Genomic DNA, 21,520 nt, shown 5'->3' on the forward strand with positions numbered 1-21,520 from the left:
AGTCTCGCCCAGGCCGTGGTATTTTGTGGAAGAGCCACACGCAAGGGGCCAAAGAGCCGCATGTGGCTCGAAAGTCTCAGCTCTTGCAGGATCACCTGCTCCCTCCTCCCGCCCAGGGACGCACAGAGCGGGCCACACGCCGCAGGCCTGGGTCCGCGCGAACGGCCGGGGGTCTGGGCACCGCCGGGTCCTCCCGGGGAGGCGGTCAGCGGACGGGTTCTGCCCTCCCTCCAGCTCATCCGCTCTGGAGCCGCCGGCGTCCCCCTGGCCGGCCGCACGCGCACGCGCAGAGCGCCCCGCCGCGCGCGCCAGGCTCGGCCCCGCCGTGCGCATGCGCCGGCCCTGCTCGCGTGCGCGTGCGCGTGCGCCGGGCCGCGGCCAGTTTAGTTGGAGCCGGAGGGCGCGGAGCGGGAGCGGGAGCGGAGCGGCGCGGCGGGCTGTCCGGGCCGGGCGGCGCGACCTCCGCCATGCCGGGCATGGTGCTCTTCGGCCGGCGCTGGGCCATCGCCAGCGACGACCTGTTCTTCCCGGGGCTGTTCGAGCTGTTCCTGCGGGCGCTGTGGTGAGGGCGCGGGCGGGCGGGCGAGCGGGCGGGGGTCCGGGAGGGCAGCCGTCCGGGCGGAGTGCGTGGCAGTGTCGTCAGGTCCCCGGTGCCCAGGCTGGCCCCGCGTCCCCTTGTCTAGTCCTCTCCCGCCCCCCGAGGAGGGGGTGCTGTTATTCCCCCATTTTACAGCCGGCAGACTGAGGCAGAGCGGGAGGGAGGCGTGCCGGGCCGCCCGGGGGCCCTGGCCCTCCCCTCCCGCCGGGCCCCGTGCCCGGCCCCGGTGAGGGCCGCCCCGGTGAGAGCCGCCCCCGCCGGGCCCCGGTGAGAGCCGCCGGGCGCCCCTGGAAAGCCGTGGCCCGGGGCTCTGCCGCCGGCACGCCCGGCACCTCGCGTGCACCTGCCCGTGACGGAGCGCCCTTGCGCGGCGCGGTGCCTCCTGAGCCGCCGGGGCCGCGTTCCGCCGGCAGCGGACGGGCTTGGCACGCGCCCTCGCGCCTCGCTCAGCGTGGGATCCGCGGGGAGTGGGAGTGGGGCCCGAGGTCTGTCCTCAGAGGGCTGAGCGAGGAATAACAGCGTTGTTACTGGTTACTTTTTTAAAGTCGGTTCGAGAGGGGGAAGAAAGAAAAGCACGCAACCTTGGGATCTGCTACTGAGTAGTTCCACAGTTTTGAGAGCTAAGCCTTTCCGAGGTCAGGTCCCACTCTTCCTAGCCACGGGGTCACAATGTCACAGAACCGACAAAAGCACACGCCACCTCCCTAGTCCCTTTCCCCGGGACTGGGATCCTTGGTCTGGGCTGGAGTCCTAACTCTTGCCAGGCAGGCTGTGCGCTGCTGAACGAGCTCCAGCGGCAGCTGACACTTCCATCGCGGCGCACCCACCGAATTGCAAAACCTTTGTGCGTCCGGGATGCTTCTCCTTTGTGGTTTCCCGCGCTCCCCACCAGCGCCGCTGCAGGCTCACTCCCCTCCCGCTCGGCCTTCTGTGTCAGACACAGCAGGCTCCAGTGTGTGCTCCCCGCGTCTTGTGGATCCACAGAAGTGGGACTTCTCCTGTTAATAACGTGGCAGGCACCCCAGGGTGCTGGTGTACCAGGCGTGCATTTCTGAGTCGTGCCATTTGCTTCCTTCCTACGGCTGTGAATGCTGCTCGTGCCTTCCTGCGGGCAGGAAGGCACAGCGCAAGACGTTGTGCAAGCACGGGAAGTAGAAAGTACATTGTGAAAAGCCGCAGGCCTGGGTGACTTTGTAGATTTTTAAATATATATATATTTTATTGATTTTTTACAGAGAGGAAGGGAGAGAGAGAGAGTTAGAGACATCAATGAGAGAGAGTCATCGACCAGCTGCCTCTTGCACACCTCCTACTGGGGATGTGCCCGCAACCAAGGTACATGCCCTTGCCCGGAATCGAACCTGGGACCTTTCAGTCTGCAGACCGATGCTCTATCCACTGAGCCAAACCGGTTTCGGCTGACTTTGTAGATTTTTATTGATGAGCGGAGTATTTCAAAACCGACCTCCCCCGTGGAAGGGAACGATGGCTCCTTTTATTTCCTTCTGTCGTGTTTGGCAGAGCAGCCCCGGGACCTGACGGCTGACCTCCTTGTTTCCCTCAGGTGGGTCGGCATCCTGGCCTTGTACCTCCGGTACCGCGGGAAGCTGGACTGTGCTCGGGGGACCCTGCTCAGCAACTACATGGTGGTGCTCATGGTGCTCCTGGCGGTGATCGTATGTACCATGCTGGCCATCGTGTGCGTGAGCACGAGAGGTGAGGAGGGGCGGCCTGCGCGCGGGCGAGGCCGGTTGGTTGGAGCGCTGTCCTACACCGGAAGGGGTCAATGTTTTTATTGATGTCAGAGAGGAAGGGAGAGGCAGAGAGAGATAGAAACATCAATTGATGAGAGAGAATCATTGCTCGGCTGCCTCCTGCACGCCCCCTACTGTGGATCAAGCCCGAAACCCAGGCATATGCCCTCGATTGGAATCGAACCCAGGACCCTTCAGTCTGCAGGCCGACACTCAATCCATTGAGCCAAACTGGGTAGTGCTATATGACTATATGACTTCTTTTTTAAAAAGGTGTTTTTATTGATTTTGAGAGAGAGAAAGAAAAACATCATTGTGAGAGGAAAACACCCATAGGTTACCTTTCTCATGTGCCTCTACTAGGGACCCACCTCATGGGTATGGAGCCCAAAACCTGGGCATCATCCTGCCTGGGAATGGAACCAGTGACCTGTTGGTGCACAGATGACACGCCCACAGACTGAGCCACACCGGCCGGAGCTCTGTGCCTCTTGGTCACGGCCATCCCAGCAGGCGGGAAATAGCAGCTCATCGTGGTTTTGATTTGCATCCCTGATGAGTAACAACATCAGGCATGTCTTCGTATGGCTAGTGGCCATTTGTGTATCATTTTTGGAGAAATGTCTATTTCAATTCATTGTCCAATTTTAAGTTGGGTTATTTGTCCTCTCGTTAATGAGTTACATCTATTCTTAATGATCATTCTCCCTCCATGCCGCCATTCTCTGCAGACAGACACTTAGCTGGGAAGGGTGGACCCTCCCCTGTCAGTTGGTCCGGCTCACAGGAGGAGCTGCGTGCTCCGTGCTCCCATCAGTGACGCTGCCCGTGGGAGCAGGGCCTTATCACTGCTTGCATCAGGGTGCCTGCGGATGGTGATGAAACCGGGGCGTCGCTGGTCCAGTGGCAGAGACCGGCATTTTGAAATGATAGATTGGGATGTACAAAATGGTGGTTGGTGAAGAGAGACACAGAGAGAAGTGCTAGTGGCAGCGTGTTTTATGGGGAACGTCTTGGGGTTTGGATGACCAGGAAGCATGGCGTGTTCCCGCTGACTGGGGCAGGTGGCAGGAAACAGCCCTGAGGACGGGAGCGTGGGGTCTGCGGCAGAGCAGGGTGGTCCTGTGGCTGCCAGCCCCGGTCTGGATGGCGGAGGCGCTGGTGCTGAGGACGGGGTGCGCTGGCTGGACGGGGAGCGGCATCGCGACGTTAGGGAGCCAGGATTTCTGAGAGGTGAGGTACCGGATGGTCCTCATTTCAGATGCCATTGCCTAACCTCTGCCCTTTCTGTCCAGGTCACGCTCTGGTTAATGCACCATGTTTACACGGTAATCATGGGCTCAGATGTGAAGCAATAAGTGTAAGTTTTCCCCCAGAAATGTTTTCCTTCAGATAGATTTTGGGAGCCAGGGCCCAGTCACACCCCTGTGATAAATGGCCACATCTCCCCGGTCCCTCCCAGGCCCTGGCACACGCTCCATCACCAGGCCCAGCAGCCTCCTCCAAACAAAACCCAGTTCAACTCAGGACACAACCCCCCCCCCCCCCCCCCCCCGTACATGCCAGGGCATGTGTCACAGCCTGGCCCCTGCCCAGCTCCGGAACCATGTCCATGGTCAGGGACTGCTTTCAGGAACTGACATGTGACCCATTTGGGGTCATGACATTCAGGGAATTTACTGGGAATTTCTGGAGAAGTCCTTCCTTGCTTCCCCAGGACTGTCCCCCCTTCAGGATGATGTTATGTGCGGATGAGCTGCTGGATTCCTGCTGCGGTCAGGCCAGGATGAGCCAACACCCAGGGAGGACAGCGCGGTGGGGAGGGGACAGCGTGGTGGGGAGGACAGTGTGGTGGGGAGGACAGGGAGCACGAAGCCCGTCTGCAGCCGGGGAGATCTTCCTGGTTTGGACACTTGGATCTGGATTTCCTGTTGCTTGTGGTGGGAAACATCGCAGCTGATCTGAAGGCAGAATATGTTTCATAAAAGCATGCTAGCTCATGCCAATTTGTTCGAAATAATTAACATCATGTGCCGTAGCATAAATATGTAGGTGTTAGTGAAACATACCATACAGGAAGTTTAGAAAGACAAATGGGATACAAATATGAGACTTAGAGCCAGACTCTTTCATTATGAGGGCTTTTGTCACAAAAGAAGAAAAAAGCCACTAGTTGGTAGAAATTGGGCAGAGATCATGAACAGTTAAATAAACATCAGTAACGTGCACATTAAGCTCCGTCACGTAAGCAAGGTTCACGGGGACAAAGCCTAGGGCTGGGAGGCTGCAGGATCAGGCAGCTCGTCTTGTTGGTGGAATGTCCTTTGGTGGCATCTCTGGGCAGCCCCGTCTCGCTGTGTGTGGCTCCGTTCTTTCCTGTGTATTTGAAGGGGTGCAGAGTCCCGTGGGGCTGGCCCCTGCAGGGTCGTTCATAGGGACAAAGGCTGGGACAAATCCATGCCTGTCGGGCCACTGGCGGGTGAAGGTGATTCAGGCTGTGATGTGTGCTGTGCCCCGAGGGAAAGGTCGGGAACTGCTTGGACACGGAAAGTCTCACTCGGCTGAGGGACCAGGCGTGGCAGTAACTTGCTCCCGTTTTCTAACGGGGATGTGTACACACATGGTTTGTTCACGCGCGGATTGCAGGAGGCCACGGAAGTTAACTGGCACCGCGTCAGCGGTGGAGGCAGATGCTTTATACCTATCTGAACGGTTTGCACTTTTTACCTTCACATGCATCCCCTGCACAAAGTCAAGTGTTTTACAAATTGTAAATTTTAGGTATAAACATTTTTTAATGTATTTTTATTGATTTCAGAGAGGAAGGGAGAGGGAGAGAAACATCAATGATGAGAGAGAATCATTAATCTGCTGCCTCCTGCACGCCCACACTGAGGATGGAGGCCACAACCCAGGCATATGCCCTGACCAGGAATCAAACCGCGACCTGGTTCATGGGTTGATGCTCAACCACTGAGCAACACCAGCCGGGCTTGATTCCCATGTTTTTTTTTTTTGTTTTTTTTTTAAGGGAAAATTTCCCATTGCATTTCTTTTTTTTTTTTTTTTTTTTTTTAATATATTTTATTGATTTTGTACAGAGAGGAAGGGAGAGAGATAGAGAGTTAGAAACATCGATGAGAGAGAGTCATCAATCAGCTGCCTCTTGCACACCCCCTACTGGGGATATGCCCGCAACCAAGGTACATGCCCTTGACCGGAATCGAACCCGGGTCCTTCAGTCCCCAAGCAGACGCTCTATCCATTGAGCCAAACTGGTTTCGGCCCATGTTTTTGATGGAACAGCCTCGATGTAGGGGTCTGCCAGTCACTGTGTCTGATTCTTGGACATGGAGCATCTCTGCATCTCAAACGTTCGTTGCTCGTCTCCTGCCAGAGAAGATTCTAAGTGGGGAGAAGTGTTGAATCCAGAGCCTGGTGCCTGGTGAAGGGTTGCTTCACCGAGACTGCTGGGACATGACATCCAGGGCGTAGCTTCTTGTTAATCATGACGCGGTGCCTCACGGGGCCTCTGCAGCAGCCAGGGCCACGCCAGCCGTGCTTTTTCTTGAGAAGAAAATAAGCAGCTCAGAAAGAGAAAATGCTTTCCGGGCAGGCACAGCTATGTAGAGGGGACTTGCTCAGTGTCTATGACTTTTCTGGAACCTTAACCAGAACTCCATTTCCTGATTCACGCAGCAGCCACAGGTTGCCTTGCGGGCTGCTGGGTGTCAGGCACTGCTCCCTTACTTGGGCCCCCGGGCTCCCGGAAGCAGGGGTGTGTGTAGAAGATACTATAATAACTTCCCGTTTTTCCCCTCGGTGATCGCCGGTGGTTACACAGTAATGGGCTCCGAACACAGGACTGGATTTTTCATGCCGCTCTCATTCAGTTCCCTTGTAAGATTTGTCTTTGTGCCCAGAATAAGACCCCATGGTGTCTGGTATTTAAACGGTGACTTTAGCCTGGCTGGCATGGCTCAGTGGTTGAGCATTGACTGATGAACCAAGAGGTCATGGTTCATTTCCTGGTCAGGGCACATGCCCAGGTTGTGGGCTCGATTCCCAGTAGGGAGTGGCGTGCAGGAGGCAGCCAATCAGTGATTCTCTCTCATTATTGATGCTCCTATCCCTCTCTCCATCTCCCTTCCTCTTGGAAACCAATAAAAACATATTTAAAATAAAATAAAACGTAAGTCTACATAATTCATTCTAATGGAAGATAATTTTTGGATTTTACAAGTGATTTCCTTACCAAGTCATTCTTTAGAACTTGGGTTTATTGTATTTGTTTCAATCATGGTATTTTGGTGTCACTTAAATTAGTGTTTATCATAACACTTTCTCACAGGGAAAGGATGCTGGGATGTGTTTCAGACACAGAAATGTGTCGGAATGTCAGGCCTCTCTCAGTGGTCTGACCATCAGAATTACTTCTTCCCAGAAGGGAGGCAGTGAGCCAGGGTCATGGTCACGGGTTTACTTTAGGAAGTAGCTTCTGAGCTCAGAGCCTCGGGTCCCTCGTTTGTGAGCGGGGATGGCGCCGGGCTCACGGTCATCTTGATAACGAGACAGCGTGGCGGTGCCTGTGGCCACGGAGGGCTCCGGGCTGCAGCTCAGCTGCTTGTCGGTCAGAGCGGGAACGGTTTCTCTGTTTGTCTGGGCTCGTTCTGTTTACTCTCGTCCCAGCACAATTACCAACAGCCCCTTCTTTGCTCTCAGAAGCGTCCCAATTGGGATCCTGGTTAGGAGCCCGAAGTGTTTTTAAACCCTGCTGAGTCCAAGAAGTGAATTGAGGTGGCCTGTCCAGCTCCCCTCATGTGGTCACATGGTCACGTGGTCGCTCTCAGCGTGGATGACTGGTTAAAGTAGGAACAGCAGGGGGGCCGCGCAGAGCCGTGGCCGCCCTGGCCATGCTGCGGTAGAAGGCGAGCCCTGCGTCTCCGAGGGAGGCTGGCCAGCCCGAGTGTCTTCTGTCCTAGGAACCATCTTCAACCCTGCGCCCCGGAAGTCCATGGCGACGCTGCTGTACATCCGCCTGGCGCTCTTCCTGCCCGAGATTGTCTGGGCCTCCCTGGGGGCCATGTGGGTGGCAGAGAGCACTCAGTGCGACAAGATCGTGGTGAGCGCCATCATCGTCACCGTCGTGGTCAGGTGAGCTGCCCGTCGTCTCTCCCGCTTCCTGACACAGGTGCCCCGAGACGTAGGTGAGAGAGCTTCCTGAGGGCGACAGCCCGCCCGGCGACCGTGCTCCCAGCGGTTAGGAACTGGCCGTGCTGAGGCCATGGAACCATTCAGAGGCACCTGTTCATACGTGAGAAACGGTTCGCCTCCCAGCATGCGTTTTTAAATAGGTTTTTTTATTGATTTCAGAGATGAAGGGAGAGAGGTAGAAGCATCAATGATGAGAGAATCATTGATTGGCTGCCTCCTGCACTCCCCACACTGGGCATGTGCCCTGACCGGGAATCGAACTGTAACCTCCTGGTTCATAGGTCGACACTCAACTCCTGGGCCTCATCAGCCGGGCTTATGCATTTATTGATGGAGTCTTCTTTCTTACCAGTTCCCATTTCTCTATTCCCTCCCTTCTCATACAAGAAGGAGGAGGGCCTGAAGGCCAGAACAAGGGCAGATGCTAACGGCAGGATGGGAAGGAGTGCACTGGACAGAGTGTAATGCACTAAAATAAGACTTTGGCACTCCCCAGGCTGAAACGTTTTAAAGTGATCTTGTTATATCCCTGTTGTAAATAAGGAAATGGACAGCCATGCTGACGGTGCCGTCCCTGGCCTCGCCTCCAGGGGGAGCAGAGCCCCTCCTCAGGGCCACTTCCAGTAGAGACGCGTGCTGAACCCAGAGCCTCTTGTATCCCGACAGCCTGGGATGACTTAAACACCGAACCAAAGGCCAGTCAGGGCCACACCACACACTTTTTATTGATCTCTTACAGAGAGGAAGGGGGATAGAGCGTTAGAAACATCGATGAGAGAGAAACATGGACCAGCTGCCTCCTGCACACCTCCCACTGGGGATGTGCCCGCAACCAAGGTACATGCCCTTGACCGGAATCAAACCTGGGACCCTTCAGTCTGCAGGCCGATGCTCTATCCACTGAGCCACACTGGTTTCAGCTCAGTGCCGCGCTTCGGCAGAATTCTTTTGGTTTTACTGACAAGAACCCTGAGGCCCTGAGTGAGGCGGGTCCTGGTCGGGGCTACAGCTGCCCACGCAGTGCCTGTCTCTTGTGCTGGCATCGTCCTCGGGGCTGTGATCCTGGGCCTCAGCAGGAACTTTCTAGGGGAAGCCAGCCGCTCGCCTTTCCAGGTTCCCGGCCTCACCCCGGCCCCCTGTCTGCAGCTGGATCATCATCGGCTCCACGGCGGTCACCATTTTCGTTGTCTTCGACCCGCTGGGGCGGAAGGTGGCGCCGTACTCCTCTGCCGGCCCCACCTATGACCCCGAGGCGAGCCAGTTCCTCAGCGGCCTCCGGACGGCGGCCACCAGCGTGTGGGAGAAGAGGATGAGGCTGCTGTGCTGCTGCGTGGAGCGGGACGACCAGGCGCGCATGGCCCTCTCCAGCACGGCCGAGCTCTTCTCCACCTACTTCTCCGTAAGCCCGCTTCTCTGCCGCCTCCGTCAGAGGGGCTCTGCACTCCGGCCCCCACACCACAGGTCCCGGAGGCCCCTGGGGGCGGGGCCCTGCCTGTGTGACCCTGCCTCTGGTCACTGCCTCCTGGTGTTGAAACCTGTTCGTTACTCTGTCAGGATTTTGAATTAGTTTTTAATGAATAATTCACCAGTGTCTTTTCACACCGGCCAACCAGCTGTGAGCAGACACGGCGGGGAGGGTCCCGCTGCTCCTCCGCTGCGCAGCGCGGTGGAACCACCGGTTTCCCTCCGGAGGAGGGCCGGAGGAGACTTCCTGCGGGAGGGGCGCCGCCCTAGAGCGGCTTCTCAGCGTCTCAGACACACTCGTTCTGCTTTCGCACTTAATGTGCGTCTTTTCATAAAACGGCCCGATAAACTGCTCTCTGTTCACGCGAGACCACGTCAGGGAGAGTGCTCGGGGCCTTTCTCGGCTCTGTCCAGGCTGGGCCTGTGGCCAGCAGAGCCTCTGGGGGGGTTCGGGAGGAGAGCTGCAGCCTGGTCTGGCAGGTGGGGGAGGGAGGAGCTCTGGTCTCCCTGGAGGAGGCCGTGCCGGCATCAGGGCAGAGTGAGGGCTGAGAGGTCGCGCTGGTGGGTCCCTCCTGGAAGGGCAGCCTCCCCAGTGGACGGTTCCTCCTGAGGCCGCTGCCCCTGTGGGCGTGAGCCAGGCTCATCCCTCCCTCCCACGGACCTTCCACCAAACCTTCAGCTTGAGAGGCTAGCCCTGCTGACATTGGCCGTCACTGCAGCAGTGGCACATCTGCCACTGACTCCCCGCTCCGTCAGAGATGGGAAGTAGATTAAAAAGAGCCAAGTTACGTGAAGAGAAATTTTTAAATGGAGATCCACCCAGGCCCTGTGTTCGCCAGTTGAGTTGTCTGAGGGCAGAGTAACACACACTGAGCTCACATACAGGAGGAGTCCCGAAAGGAAACTTTTTAAAGCACCTTTCTACAGATGCCTGTGTGTGTGTGTGCATGTGTGCCTGTGTGTGTGTGCGCGCGCGGGGACTGTGTAAGCGGGTGTAAGGGACTCGGGGGCCATCCTGCTGAGCTTTATGACAGGCCATATGGCTCCCCGTCCAGGACACAGACCTGGTGCCCAGTGACCTCGTGGTGGGCCTCACCCTCCTCCACCAGCAGCAGGACAGAGCCAGGAGCAGCCAGCCGCCGAAGGAAGTGGTCAGCCACTCTCCAGGGTCCTCCCAGGTGAGCCATGTCTGTCGGGTGTACAGTTGTGACATTGACGCCCATTTGTAAATCTTTTAAAGGAACACACACACACACACACAACCTCGCCGCAGTCCCAGCAGCGGCTGGGATCAGGTCTGAGCCTCGTGCTGCCTGGGCAGCTCCGTCACCGGAGTCGGAGGGGCTGTGCCCGGCCTGCTCCGCCGCACTCTCCCAGGGAAGGGGCCGCGGCCCCGTCTCAGACCTTCCTCCTGGGGCTGACCCGGGTCACGTGCTGCTCTCTGCTCTGGGCCTGGAGAGCAGACAGCTGTTTTGCTTGCCGGGAGTTCCTGCCACGGATTTTAGCTTTGAAAGAGAACTTCCCACATAAGCACGTGGTTTCTCTGCAGTCATCCGGGCACCCGGTGCTCAGCGGGCCGGTCACAGCGGCGTGAACATACCGTTTCCACCCTGACAGCGGCCGGAAGGTCCCGGGACTGGCTGCCGGCTCACGGCACGTGCTGCCCTGAAAGTGAGGGCCGGCTCGGGCCGCACTGAGGGCAGCGCCCCCTATGGCGGCCTCCAGCTCAGGCTCCGGGTGAGTGTGGGCTCCGGAGCCACCCCTAACCAGACGTTCTCTCCCAGGAGGACGGCCTGGACACGGAGCTGGAGAACTGCCGCCACTACATGCCGATCGCGGCCGCCGCCTACGGCTGGCCCCTCTACATCTACCGGAACCCCTTCACGGGGCTGTGCAGGGTCGGGGGCGACTGGTAGGTCAGCAGGGTGGCTCCCCCTCCTAGATGGCGCTCACCGAGGCGCCCATACGTTGTTTTCTAAAAACAACCTTTCTTCCCTTTTAAAAACCTTTCTGTTGTGAAATATTTCAAACGCTGTGAGAGCAGCACTGAGATTCCCGCGTCTCAGTGATGGGAGCCGCCAGGGGGACGCGTTTTGTCACGTGTGCGGAGGCTCTCCGCTCAGCTGCCCCTCAGCGTGCGATACTCCACGTCCCTTCGTCCCACGTACTCCAGCCCGACGCTTAAGAACAAGAGCGTTCTCTTATGTGACACAGTGCAGTGTTAAACTCAGAAAATTACCATTCATCATTAGCTCATTTACAACTTATATTCCAACTTTTGCAATTCTCCCAATGATATTTAAAAAAAAATTTTTTTTAATATATTTTATTGATTTTTTACAGAGGAAGGGAGAGAGAGAGCTAGAAATGTCGATGAGAGAGAAACATCAACCAGCTGCCTCTTGCACACACCCTACCGGGGATGTGCCCACAACCAATGTACATGCCCCTGACCGGAATCGAACCTGGGACCTTTCAGTCTGCAGACCGACGCTCTACCACTGAGCCAAACCGGTTTCGGCGATATTTAAAAATTTTTGTTTATTGATTTCAGAGAGGAAGGAAGAGGGAGATAGAATTATCAATGATGAGAGAGAATCATGGATTGGCTGCCTCCTGCGCGCCCCACACTGTGGATCAAGCCTGAAACCCAGGCTTGTGCCCTGACCTGGTTCACAGGTTTACACTCAACCACTGAGCCGTGCTGGCCAGGCAGAAATATATCACTTCCATTCTACGTTAGCCTAACAGTCCTGAACATTGTGAACTCTGGTCCTCGGGTTTGCTAGAGAAACAAGACGGGTGGAGACCCGGGGGCGGGGCTCAGGCTGTCCGTGTTTTTAGTTGCAGGAGCAGGACCACAGAGTTCGACGCGGTTGGAGGCGAGCAGCCGCACTGCCATTCTGGCTCTGTCCTGCGGATGACGGGGCTCCAGCACAGCGACTTCATCCACATGAGCTTCCACGACAAGGTAGCGTGCACAGCGCTCCGGCCTGCCTCGGGCAGAGTCCTTTGAATGCTGATGGAAGCTATAAACTACGAGAGGCCCAGTGCACGGATCCGGGCACCAGTGGGGTCCCTCAGGCTGGCCGCGGGGATCGGGCTGAAACCGGGAGTCCGACATCCCCCGAGGGGTCCCGGATGGCGGGAGGACACAGCCAGGCCGAGGACCCCGCCAGTGCACAGTCGGGGCCGGGGAGGGAAGCAGCAGCAGCAGCCCCCGAGGACTGGGCACTCCGTGTGCTCAGCTGGAGAACTGCCCCAGCTTCACCTGTGCTTGGTGCTGGCAAGAGGGGTGCGGGCCGGCCCAGACCTGTCTGCTCGAACGTCAGGAAGGGGGCGCTGTCCTGCCCGCCGAGGGGCCCACCGCCTGGGGCAGCCTGCAGCCATGGGAACGCAGCTGTGGGGCCAGGCCCGGAGGGCGCCTCTAGCCAGTTAGTGTGGAGCTGTGCGGCTGCAGGAGGGAGGCCCCACCGTGCAGCACATGGCGGGCCACAGGTGGGAAAGAGGCGGGAAAGGAGACCGGGCACGTGTTCCAAGAGCAAAGGCAGGCTCACCCAGCCTGTGCGCACAGCGTGAGGCGCGGGCGGGCGGGCGGGCGGGCGGGCACACGCTTGAACCTCCTGCCTCTTCTCCTGCAGGTCTACGAGCTGCCCTTCCTGGTGGCTCTGGATCACAAGAAGGAGTGCGTGGTGGTGGCCGTGCGGGGGACCATGTCTCTGCAGGTGAGGCCTGGGGAGCCCCCAGTGGCCGCCCAGGCGCCGCAGTCCTGGCCCGCCTCAGACAGGAGCACCGGGAGGGAGGAGGGAAGAGCGTGCAGGCTTGTGAAATGTCCTTTTGAAAACGTTCAAGTCATTTCCTTTTCGTTGAGAAACTTGAAACAGACACAGGGGTGGGGGGTGGGGGAGCTGGGGTCCCTGCTCCAGGAGGCGCCTGCTGACTCCCCCGGTGTGCCTGGCCTGGCCCCAACCCGGGTGACCCTTGAACTTTTACTCCCACCCAACCCCAGAATGGGACAGCAAGTCAGCAGTGCTGGCCGAAGTTGCACCCGCAGTGGGCACGCCCGTGCGGCCCCGATTCCTGTGTGGACCTCAGCAGGGCCCAGGGGCCACCCTGCAGGGGCTGCACGAACCTCCTGGTGTCCTCAGCCCCGGGCCCCGCCACCCGACCTCTGCCCTGTGGGAGGCGGACCCCTCCCTTTGGCTCAGGCTGGTCTCTTGGCCGTTCCTGACTCATTGCCTGGCTCCCGCCCACTCTGCTGGCCCGGGAAATGCCTGAGTGCATGAGCCTCCAGAGCCCGGCCCTTCCTCTGCCCTCTGCCCTCTGCCCTCTGGGGCGCGGCTTGCAGCCCCGCTGGTGGCCAGGACCTGGCCCAGAGTCCAGGCCTTCCCCCTCCAGCCGGCTCCCCGTGGCCCCCCTTTCTTCTAACCACGAGGCCTGCAGCGTCGCCTCGCTTTCTGCCAGCGTCTCCGCCCATCTCCTCCCCGGTCCCCGCACACGGCCCGCGCTGGCCAGGCTGCCTTCCTGGGCTGGAGGTGGTTTCCCACTGCGGTCCCTGCCTCTGTCTCCCTGGCCCGTCTGTCCTGACCTCTTTCCGGGGCCTGGTCAGACCGCCCTCCTCCCAGGAAGCCCAGCCAAGATTGTGCTTCTGTCACAGCTCCTGGTGCTCCCCGGCCTGACCCAGTGCCTTCCCGCTCCCTGGGTGCTGGGTGCTCAGGGGCCCGTTCCGAGCCCGCAGCCTCAGTCACCTGTGAGCTGGTGGCGCGCAGGTGTGGGGCCCCTCACCCAGCGGCTGGGCTCACTGGGTCCTGGGACACACCCGCCTCACAGCCCCCCTCTGCCCGGGTCCCCTTGACGTCTCCAGCTGGGAGCCCCTGAGCCAGGAGCCCGCCGCCCACCCAACTGACGCCCCTCTCCCCGCGCTTACAGGACATCCTCACCGACCTGTCCGCAGAGACCGAGAACCTGGACCTGGGGTGTGACTTGCAGGACTGCGGGGCACATAAGGTAGACGCCCAGGGAGGGCCAGGACTTCCTGCCTCCGAGTCTCCTGTTCACTGCCAGGGGCTGCGCACAGTGGGCGCTTTTCCCTGGCAGCCTGTCTGTGCTGGCGGGCAGCACTGTGAGAGGCAGGCTCAGAGCCAGGCTCACTTGCCAGCAGCCTCCCGGTGCCTGAGTGAGTGTCAGTCGGGCCTGGACCCACAGACGTTCCCTCCCTGGTCATCAGAGGGGTGCATTCTCAGGGCGCCCCCAACCGCAGCGCCGCCCTGCAGGGCACCGCCGCCAGGCCCGTCCACGGCCTGAAGCTTTCCATGCCACACGGCCCTTCTCCTTTAACTGTCTACGTGCGGCCAGTTCAGTGCGTCAGACATACAGAGCGCTGCGGCCACCCCCTCTCCATGTCATCCCATCAGCTCTGGTGCCACTGAGTCCCTCCTCCCCTCCCCGCACCGCCCCCCTCCCCCCCCGCCCCTGTCTGTGGGTTTGTGCTCTCGGGACCTCCTGTCGGAGGAGTCGGTGTCCCTCCTTCACGCTGGTGGTTGCCTGTGCACCGTGTTCTCAGGGTCCGTCCTCTTCCAGGCTGAGCGGTACCGCTGCTCACACCCCCTGGCCACCCGCCTTCAGACGGCGTGGGCGGCTGCAACGTCATGCCCGGGGGTGCAGGCTCTGCTCAGGTCCCGGCTTCTTCCTTCGGGTGGAGACCAGAAGTGGGATTGCTGAGGATTGATTTAACATTTTTTAAAAATACATTTTTATTGATTTTGGAGAGGAAGGGAGAGAGATAGAAACATCAAATGATAAGAATCATTGATCGGCTGCCTCCCACCAGGGATCAAGCCTGCAACCCCGGGCATGTGCCCTTGACCGGGACCCTCTGGTCTGCAGGCTGACACTCTGTCCACTGAGCCACACCAGCTAGGGCTTGATTTAACTTTTTGAGGAACCGGGACAGTTTTCCAGCGGATGCACCATTTCACAGCCGCCAGTACTACGGACTTCCTGTTTCTCAACGCCGTGCTTCCTGTTCCGTTCAGGCACCCCCCATGGGTGTGGGCGGCCTCTCGGTGGTTCTACCTACGTTTCCCTGGTGACGGGCGGCTGCGGGCGGAGGCGTGAACACTGGAGGGGCGTTGGGAATGGTACCAGGAGGCTGTGAGGGTGCAGGGCAGTGGCGTGCTGGCTACACACTTCATGGGCTTCTCAACTAAAACGTGTCACGTGGGTAGTGACCACTTAAAAACAAAAGGCCTGAGCTCACAGGCTCCGTGGCCCGGCCCGTGTGTGGCGGCCTGCTGGCGGCGACCTGCTGTCCCCAGCTGGAAGCTGGCGGTGCTGGGAGGGGAACTACTTACCTTTTACCCAATGGCTCTCCCGTTCCTAACGCTGCGGCCCTTCACACAGCTCCTCCTGTGGTGGTGACCCCAGCCAGGCAGGTGTTTTCCTTGCTGCTTCCTAGCTGTGACTTTGCTGCTGTTACGAATCGTAACGAGAATATCTGTGTTCTTAGGCTTTCCGCAGCGACCCCAGGTTGAAAACTGCTAGCAGGGTCAGTCGCCTAAGGCCATCGGATATTTACATAACGATACACAGACATTTACATTATGATTGGTAATAGTAGCAAAATGAAGTTATGAAGTAGCAACAAAAACTTTATGGCTGGGGTCACCACGTGAGGAGCTGATCAAAGGGCGGGGCGTTAGGAAGGCTGAGAACCGCTGCTTTAACCCTTGGCTGTTTTTTTGCGCCCCGGTTCATAAGATTCTGGTTTGACCACTATTGGGTGTGAGTGAAAAAAGCGTAAACCGTCTTCTGGACACATCAGCCAGCCAGGGTCTGGGCTTGGCCGCAGTTCGGCTCCTACAGGGTCTGCCTCCTGCAGCTCAAGGCCGTCTGTGGCCCTTGGGGCCTGGCTGATCCCCCGAGGCCTCCCCCTCCGGCGGGAAGACAGCTGCTCCAGGCACAGGGCCCGGCCTGCCCTCTGCTCTTGGCTCGTCTGTGCCAGCGAGGCCTGGCAATTGGAGTTGAAAGCTCTGCGCCTGAAAACGCCCTTGGCACCTTGTCTGCGTGAGGCGCCTGCCAGGGAGACCCCAACAGCAGGTGAGGGCCGCCTGTTGGGCTCTGACTGCCCAGAGCAGACACTGATCGGTGCCTGAGTGCAGAGGAGCTGGCGGCACCCATGCTGTGGGGAAGGGGGCCTGGTGGTTTGTCAGGACGTGTCCCAGCTTTCTCTTCCCGAGGACGGCGGCTGTCTGTCTGTGGGAACCTCCCTGGTTTGATCGTGTTGCCTCCCTGTCTGAGCTGCTTGCCTTTCCATAGCTGTGAGGTAGCTGGATTCCTTAGGAAGTCTTACATTTTTGTTTTTAAAATTAAATCAAAGCCTGACCTACCTCTGACAGTCTAAGTTCTGCCTTTTCAGGAATAGGGGACACTTAATGTCACCGATTCAGAACTTTGTTTTGATGCCATTTTGAAACCTGAGTCATTCATGATCTAAATCTGACCAACCACAGGGACTTGGCCAGACTAGGCTGGCACTCCACATGGCAGCACACTCGGTAGCTGCAGGGAATGCCGTAGAAACACCCACTGGATCAGCAGGAGGTTCCTGATGTCACCCGTGTGTTCACGGGCCCACCTCCGCACCGGGTGCCAGGAACGAAGAGCAGCGGGCACGCCACCGCCCGAGACGCTGCTCTGCGGGGCGCCGTCACAAATGCCCGGCCACACCAGCCGCCCTCTGTTTCAGGGGATGGCTCAGGCTGCCAAGTACCTGTACCGACGCCTCGTCACCGACGGGATCCTGACCCAGGCCTTCAGCGCTGCTCCTGTGAGATGTCCCTCTCCTCTCATTCCCGCCCTTAGCTGCCGGGCGTGGTGCCCTCGCCTCACTGCGCTCTGTCCTCTAGGAGTACCGGCTGGTGGTTATCGGGCACAGCCTGGGAGCGGGTGCTGCAGCCCTGCTGGCCATCATGCTCAGAGGCTCCTACCCCCACATCCGGTGCTACGCCTTCTCGCCGCCCAGGGGGCTGCTGAGGTACCGCTTCCTCTCCGGGCGTAGTGAGGCGAACGGATAAGTCTAGTTAAGACTGGTCTTTTGTTGGTGACTTAGTTTTTTATCCTTAGAAGTGTTTTCAAGTACTCTTTTGTTAAAGACTACACAGTCTTTTTTTTAATTTGTTTTATTTATTTCAGAGAGAGATGGAAACATCAGTGATGAGAATCATTGATCGGCTGCCTCCTGCACAATCAAGGATGGAGCCCACAACCTAGGCCTGTGGCCTGGCTGGGAACCAAACGTGACCTCCTGGTTGATAGGCTGACGCTCAACCACTGAGCCACGCAGCAGGGCCTAACCAGCTCTCCGTGGGTCTGACCATGGCTTTGACTTCCTAAACGGTGTAATGCCAAATGGCAAACACCCTATTTTACTCATTTCAGGCACACAACACAGTGATCCAATGTCTACATATATTGTAACATGATCACCACAGTGTCTAGTTAACATGTTACCATGCATTTTTTTGTGATGAGAACTTTGATTACAGTTAGCAACTTTCAAATATGCAAGAGTGTTAACTACAGTCCTCTTGTTTTATATCTGGACTAGAGGCCTGGTGCATGAAACTTGTGCATAGGGAGGGTCTGTAGGCCTGGCTGGCAATCAGAGCCCATTGGGGCCTTCCTTCGTTCCATGCCACCCCCTGGCGGTCATCGTAATTGAACTCCCTGTCTCACGTCCAACTCCTGAAGGGACACTGTGCATATTAGCCTTTTATATATAGATAGATATATAGATAGATAAGCACTACATTAAACACCAGCTCTCAGACATCCCCTGGATTGCAAAAGGGCACAGGCCAGGCTGAGGGACCCTGCTGGTGCACGACCAGGGCAGGGGAGGGACATGGGAGGTTGGCCAGCTGGGGAGAGACCTTGGGAGGGCTGTAGGGCATGACCAGCTGTCTCAGTCCTGATTGGCAAGCTAACGTAACAGAGCATCTGCCCTCTGGTGGTCAGTGCACATCAGTGACTGGTTGACTGCCTGCCCCCTGGTGGTCAGTGCACATTGTAGCAAGCAGTTGAGCAGCCTTTAGCATGTCATTAGCATATTACGCTTTGATTGATTGACCGACCGACCAGTCAACCAGACAGCATATTAGGCTTTTATTATAGAAGATGTTTCTACCCTGAGACCCTTCATGCATTTTGCCCATCTCTGTCATCCTGACCCTCTCCGGGCAACCACCAGTCTGTTCTCTGTGTCTATGAACATGGAAGTGAGGTCACGTGGTGTTTGTGTTTCTCCGCCTGAATCACTTCACCTAACACAACGCCCCAGGCCTATCCGTGTTGGTTCACACGGCGCAGCTTCACTGTTCTTGCGCCTGAGGGGCATTGTCGGCGGGCACTCGCGCTGTCTCCGTACGTGGCTGTTGGGACGCACCGAACGTGTGGGTGCGTACCCTCTTTCCAAGGTCGGGTGGAGAAATGAACTTAATGTTTTCTCTTTTTGGCATTCCAGCAAATCCCTCTATGAATACTCTCAGGACTTCACCGTGTCCCTGGTCGTGGGCAAGGACGTGGTCCCCAGGTGGGTGCTGGGGCGTCGTCTGGGGGGGCCGCTGAGACCGCGTACCGAGCACCAATCCGATCTTCTACAAACAGGCTGAGTGTGACCAACATGGAGGACTTGAAGAGGAAGATCTTGCGGCTGATTGCCCGCTGCAACAAGCCCAAGGTAACGGGTGCCTGAGGCCTGGGCCCCGCCGGGCTGCGGCCTGGGGAGGAGCTTTCTAAACTCAAAGCCTCAGCCCAGTGCAGGTGGCACTGCCGCCGCGTAAACGTCTGACTTCGTAGCCCTGTCTGTGCCCCACGATATCCTGTGCCTTTGGCCTGACACAGTGGTAGGGCCGTCCTTTAAGAATGGTGACACTAGCCCTGTTTGGTGATCTCGGTGGTTAGAACACCGGCCTGCACACCGAAGGGCTATGGGTTCCATTTCCAGTCAAGGGCACATACCTGGGCATGGGTTCGCTCCCCGCCCCCGGCTGGAGCACTGGGAGGCAACCAGTCTGTCTCTCTCCCTCCCTCTCCCTGAAAAGCAATGGGAAGTCTCCTCCGGTGAGGATTGGAAGAAAGAATGGTGATGTGAGCTTATATTTACCAATAAGAAGCTATCCATGATGTATGAAAAGTTAAAAAAAAAAAAAAAAAAAGGGTATAAATAACATATATGAGTTTTGATGAAAAAAAATCTCTTTAACCTTTGTTTTCTGACTTTTTGTTGTTGTTGCTAATCAGAAAAAGTACTAAGAATTGAAAATAAACTTTCCCCTTATCAGCTACCCCCTACCCCCAATTTAAAACTATTGGTACCTAACACCTTTGAGGGAAGAGTAAGTCTGGCTTGCAGAGTTACCTGGGAAGAATTAAGGATAATTTCACCTCAAATTCTGCATGACTTGGCTTTAAATATTGCTTCTAGTATGGTGGCTTCTTTGCCCAAGAGACGCCGCAGTGCAGGCCCAGTGGCCTCCACACTCCTAAGATCCGACTGAAGCACCGTCCGCGCCGAGAGCTGCTCCCGCGCCCCCCCCCCCCCCCCCCCCCGGGCCGAGTGCCAACATGCGCCTCCATCTCCCCTTTAGTACAAGGTTTTGCTGCACGGCTGCTGGTACGGGCTGTTCGGAGGGAGCACAGATGACCTTCCAACAGAGCTGGACGAGGACGACCACAGGGACCTGACCCTGCCGCTTCTCGGGGAGCAGAGCCTGCTGACACACAAGCCCCCCGGATACAGGTCCACCGACTCCCCCGAGGGGTCCCCCACCAAGTACCCCCCTCTCTACACTCCCGGCAGGATCATCCACCTGGAAGAAGAGGGGGCTTCAGGGAGGTGAGCTGGGGGCTAAGGGCCCTGACCTCAGGCCACACACCGTCCGTATGAAACACGTCCGTGGAGCTGAAGTCATTGACCGTCTTTTCCAGGTGCTGTTACTCCGCCCGGTACACGGCCAGGTGGTCACACGAGTCAGAATTCAGCGAAATCCTCATCGGCAGAAAGATGCTCACAGACCACCTTCCGGACGTCATGATCAAAGCCTTGGACAGGGTGTCCAACAGGGAGGCCTGCATTTCCTGTCCCACCCCAGGCGGCTCCGCGTGATGTGGACGTGCTGTGACCACGGCGACTGGAGGCCTCCGGGACCGCAGACGCGGACCGTTGTTCTTAGACTTGATATCCGTGGATCCCGTGATGCCAGGGCAGTGATGGGAGCTGGGCGGGCACTGGACTCGAGTCTAATGACGGAGCGGTCTGAGAAGCCGTTTTACCACAGCAGCCTGAACGCGCAGCAGCTTCGCAGGAGCCCTCCCCGGGGCCTGTGGACTCCCGCCCCAGGAGAGTGTGACGTGGCCGCCAGGTGTGGTCTGCACCCCACCCGCCACCTCCCACTGGCAGGTCTGTCCCTGCTCAGAGGACCTGAGCGTGGCACCCAGAGGTGCGTTTATTTAGCGAACTGGATTCTCCTGGCTGCGCACTCAGGCCTCCGCTGGGAGGGTGGGGTCCGGGTGCTCCCGTGGCATAAGGCTTAGCCTGAGCTCCTTCCTGTGGGAGTCAGACGAGGCCCGCGGGAAAGTGAGGGACGGCTGCTGCCCGGCCGCAGCCTCCTGCTCACACGCTCGTCGTGCTTCGTCCGCCCGGCCCAGGGCACGGCCCCGCCTCCGGCTCTGGGGTCGGGATGGGCTCACAGGGCACTAATAAACCGCTTACACGGCCCCGGTGTGTACAGTGATGCGCTCTCCTCCGGGGGCTCCCGCAGGTCTGTTTCTGGGGACTTTAGAACAACATCCTTCCGGTTTCTCTCTCCACTGGAACAGAATGAAGTCCTCTTGGCCTGTGGCTACAGACTGAAGATGCATAGACATCTGATTTCTCTCCAACCCACGCCCATAAAGTGAGGGTTAAGAGATTTCTTTAAAAAGCATAAGCGTGGCCCTAGCCGGTTTGGCTCCTGGATAGAGCATCGGCCTGCGGACCAAAGGGTCCCGGGCTCAATTCCAGCAAAGGGCACGTACCTTGTTATTAGTCTCCTCCCTGGCCCGGGTCCTGGTCGTGGCTTATGCAAGAGGCAACCAGTTGATGTATTCCTCTCTGTCCTTTCCTCTCTCCCACTATCCCTAAAAAGCAGTAGGAAAATATCCTCAGCTGAGGATTAACAACATACACCTGTCCTGGCCAGTGTGGCTCAGTTGCTTGAGCACTGTCCCATGCACTGAGAGGTCACCGGTCCAATTCCCAGTCCAGGCACACACAGGAGGCTCAGCTGCATTTACAGTAATAACAGACACTAAACAAGGAGCACCAACCACATAGCCACACTGAGGGAATGGGCAAGGTGCTGGGCCGAGGGACAGCTGGGAAGCAAAGCCCTCGGATCTCCCACGGTGGGAATGTCGATGGTAATGGATGAAACAGAAAAATCCAACC

General features: G+C 57.8%; 1 protein-coding gene across 1 annotated transcript; it reads left to right on the forward strand.

Annotated features, from left to right (window-relative positions):
* The first annotated feature begins 366 nt into the window (after nt 1–366).
* DAGLB (diacylglycerol lipase beta) lies at nt 367–20,809 on the forward strand. Its single transcript, XM_084886171.1, has 15 exons — nt 367–562; nt 2,163–2,314; nt 7,335–7,506; nt 8,713–8,965; nt 10,086–10,208; nt 10,815–10,942; nt 11,875–12,001; nt 12,672–12,755; nt 13,960–14,037; nt 16,778–16,858; nt 16,938–17,065; nt 18,554–18,622; nt 18,697–18,769; nt 19,680–19,927; nt 20,020–20,809. Exons 1-15 carry the CDS (start codon nt 468–470, stop codon nt 20,195–20,197), a joined length of 1,989 nt encoding a protein of 662 aa, XP_084742297.1. The 5' UTR covers nt 367–467; the 3' UTR covers nt 20,198–20,809.
* The last annotated feature ends 711 nt before the right edge of the window (nt 20,810–21,520 follow it).

This window comes from Pipistrellus hanaki (assembly GCF_964339955.1).
Source record: "Pipistrellus hanaki genome assembly, chromosome: 5".
Lineage (NCBI taxonomy): Eukaryota > Metazoa > Chordata > Mammalia > Chiroptera > Vespertilionidae > Pipistrellus > Pipistrellus hanaki.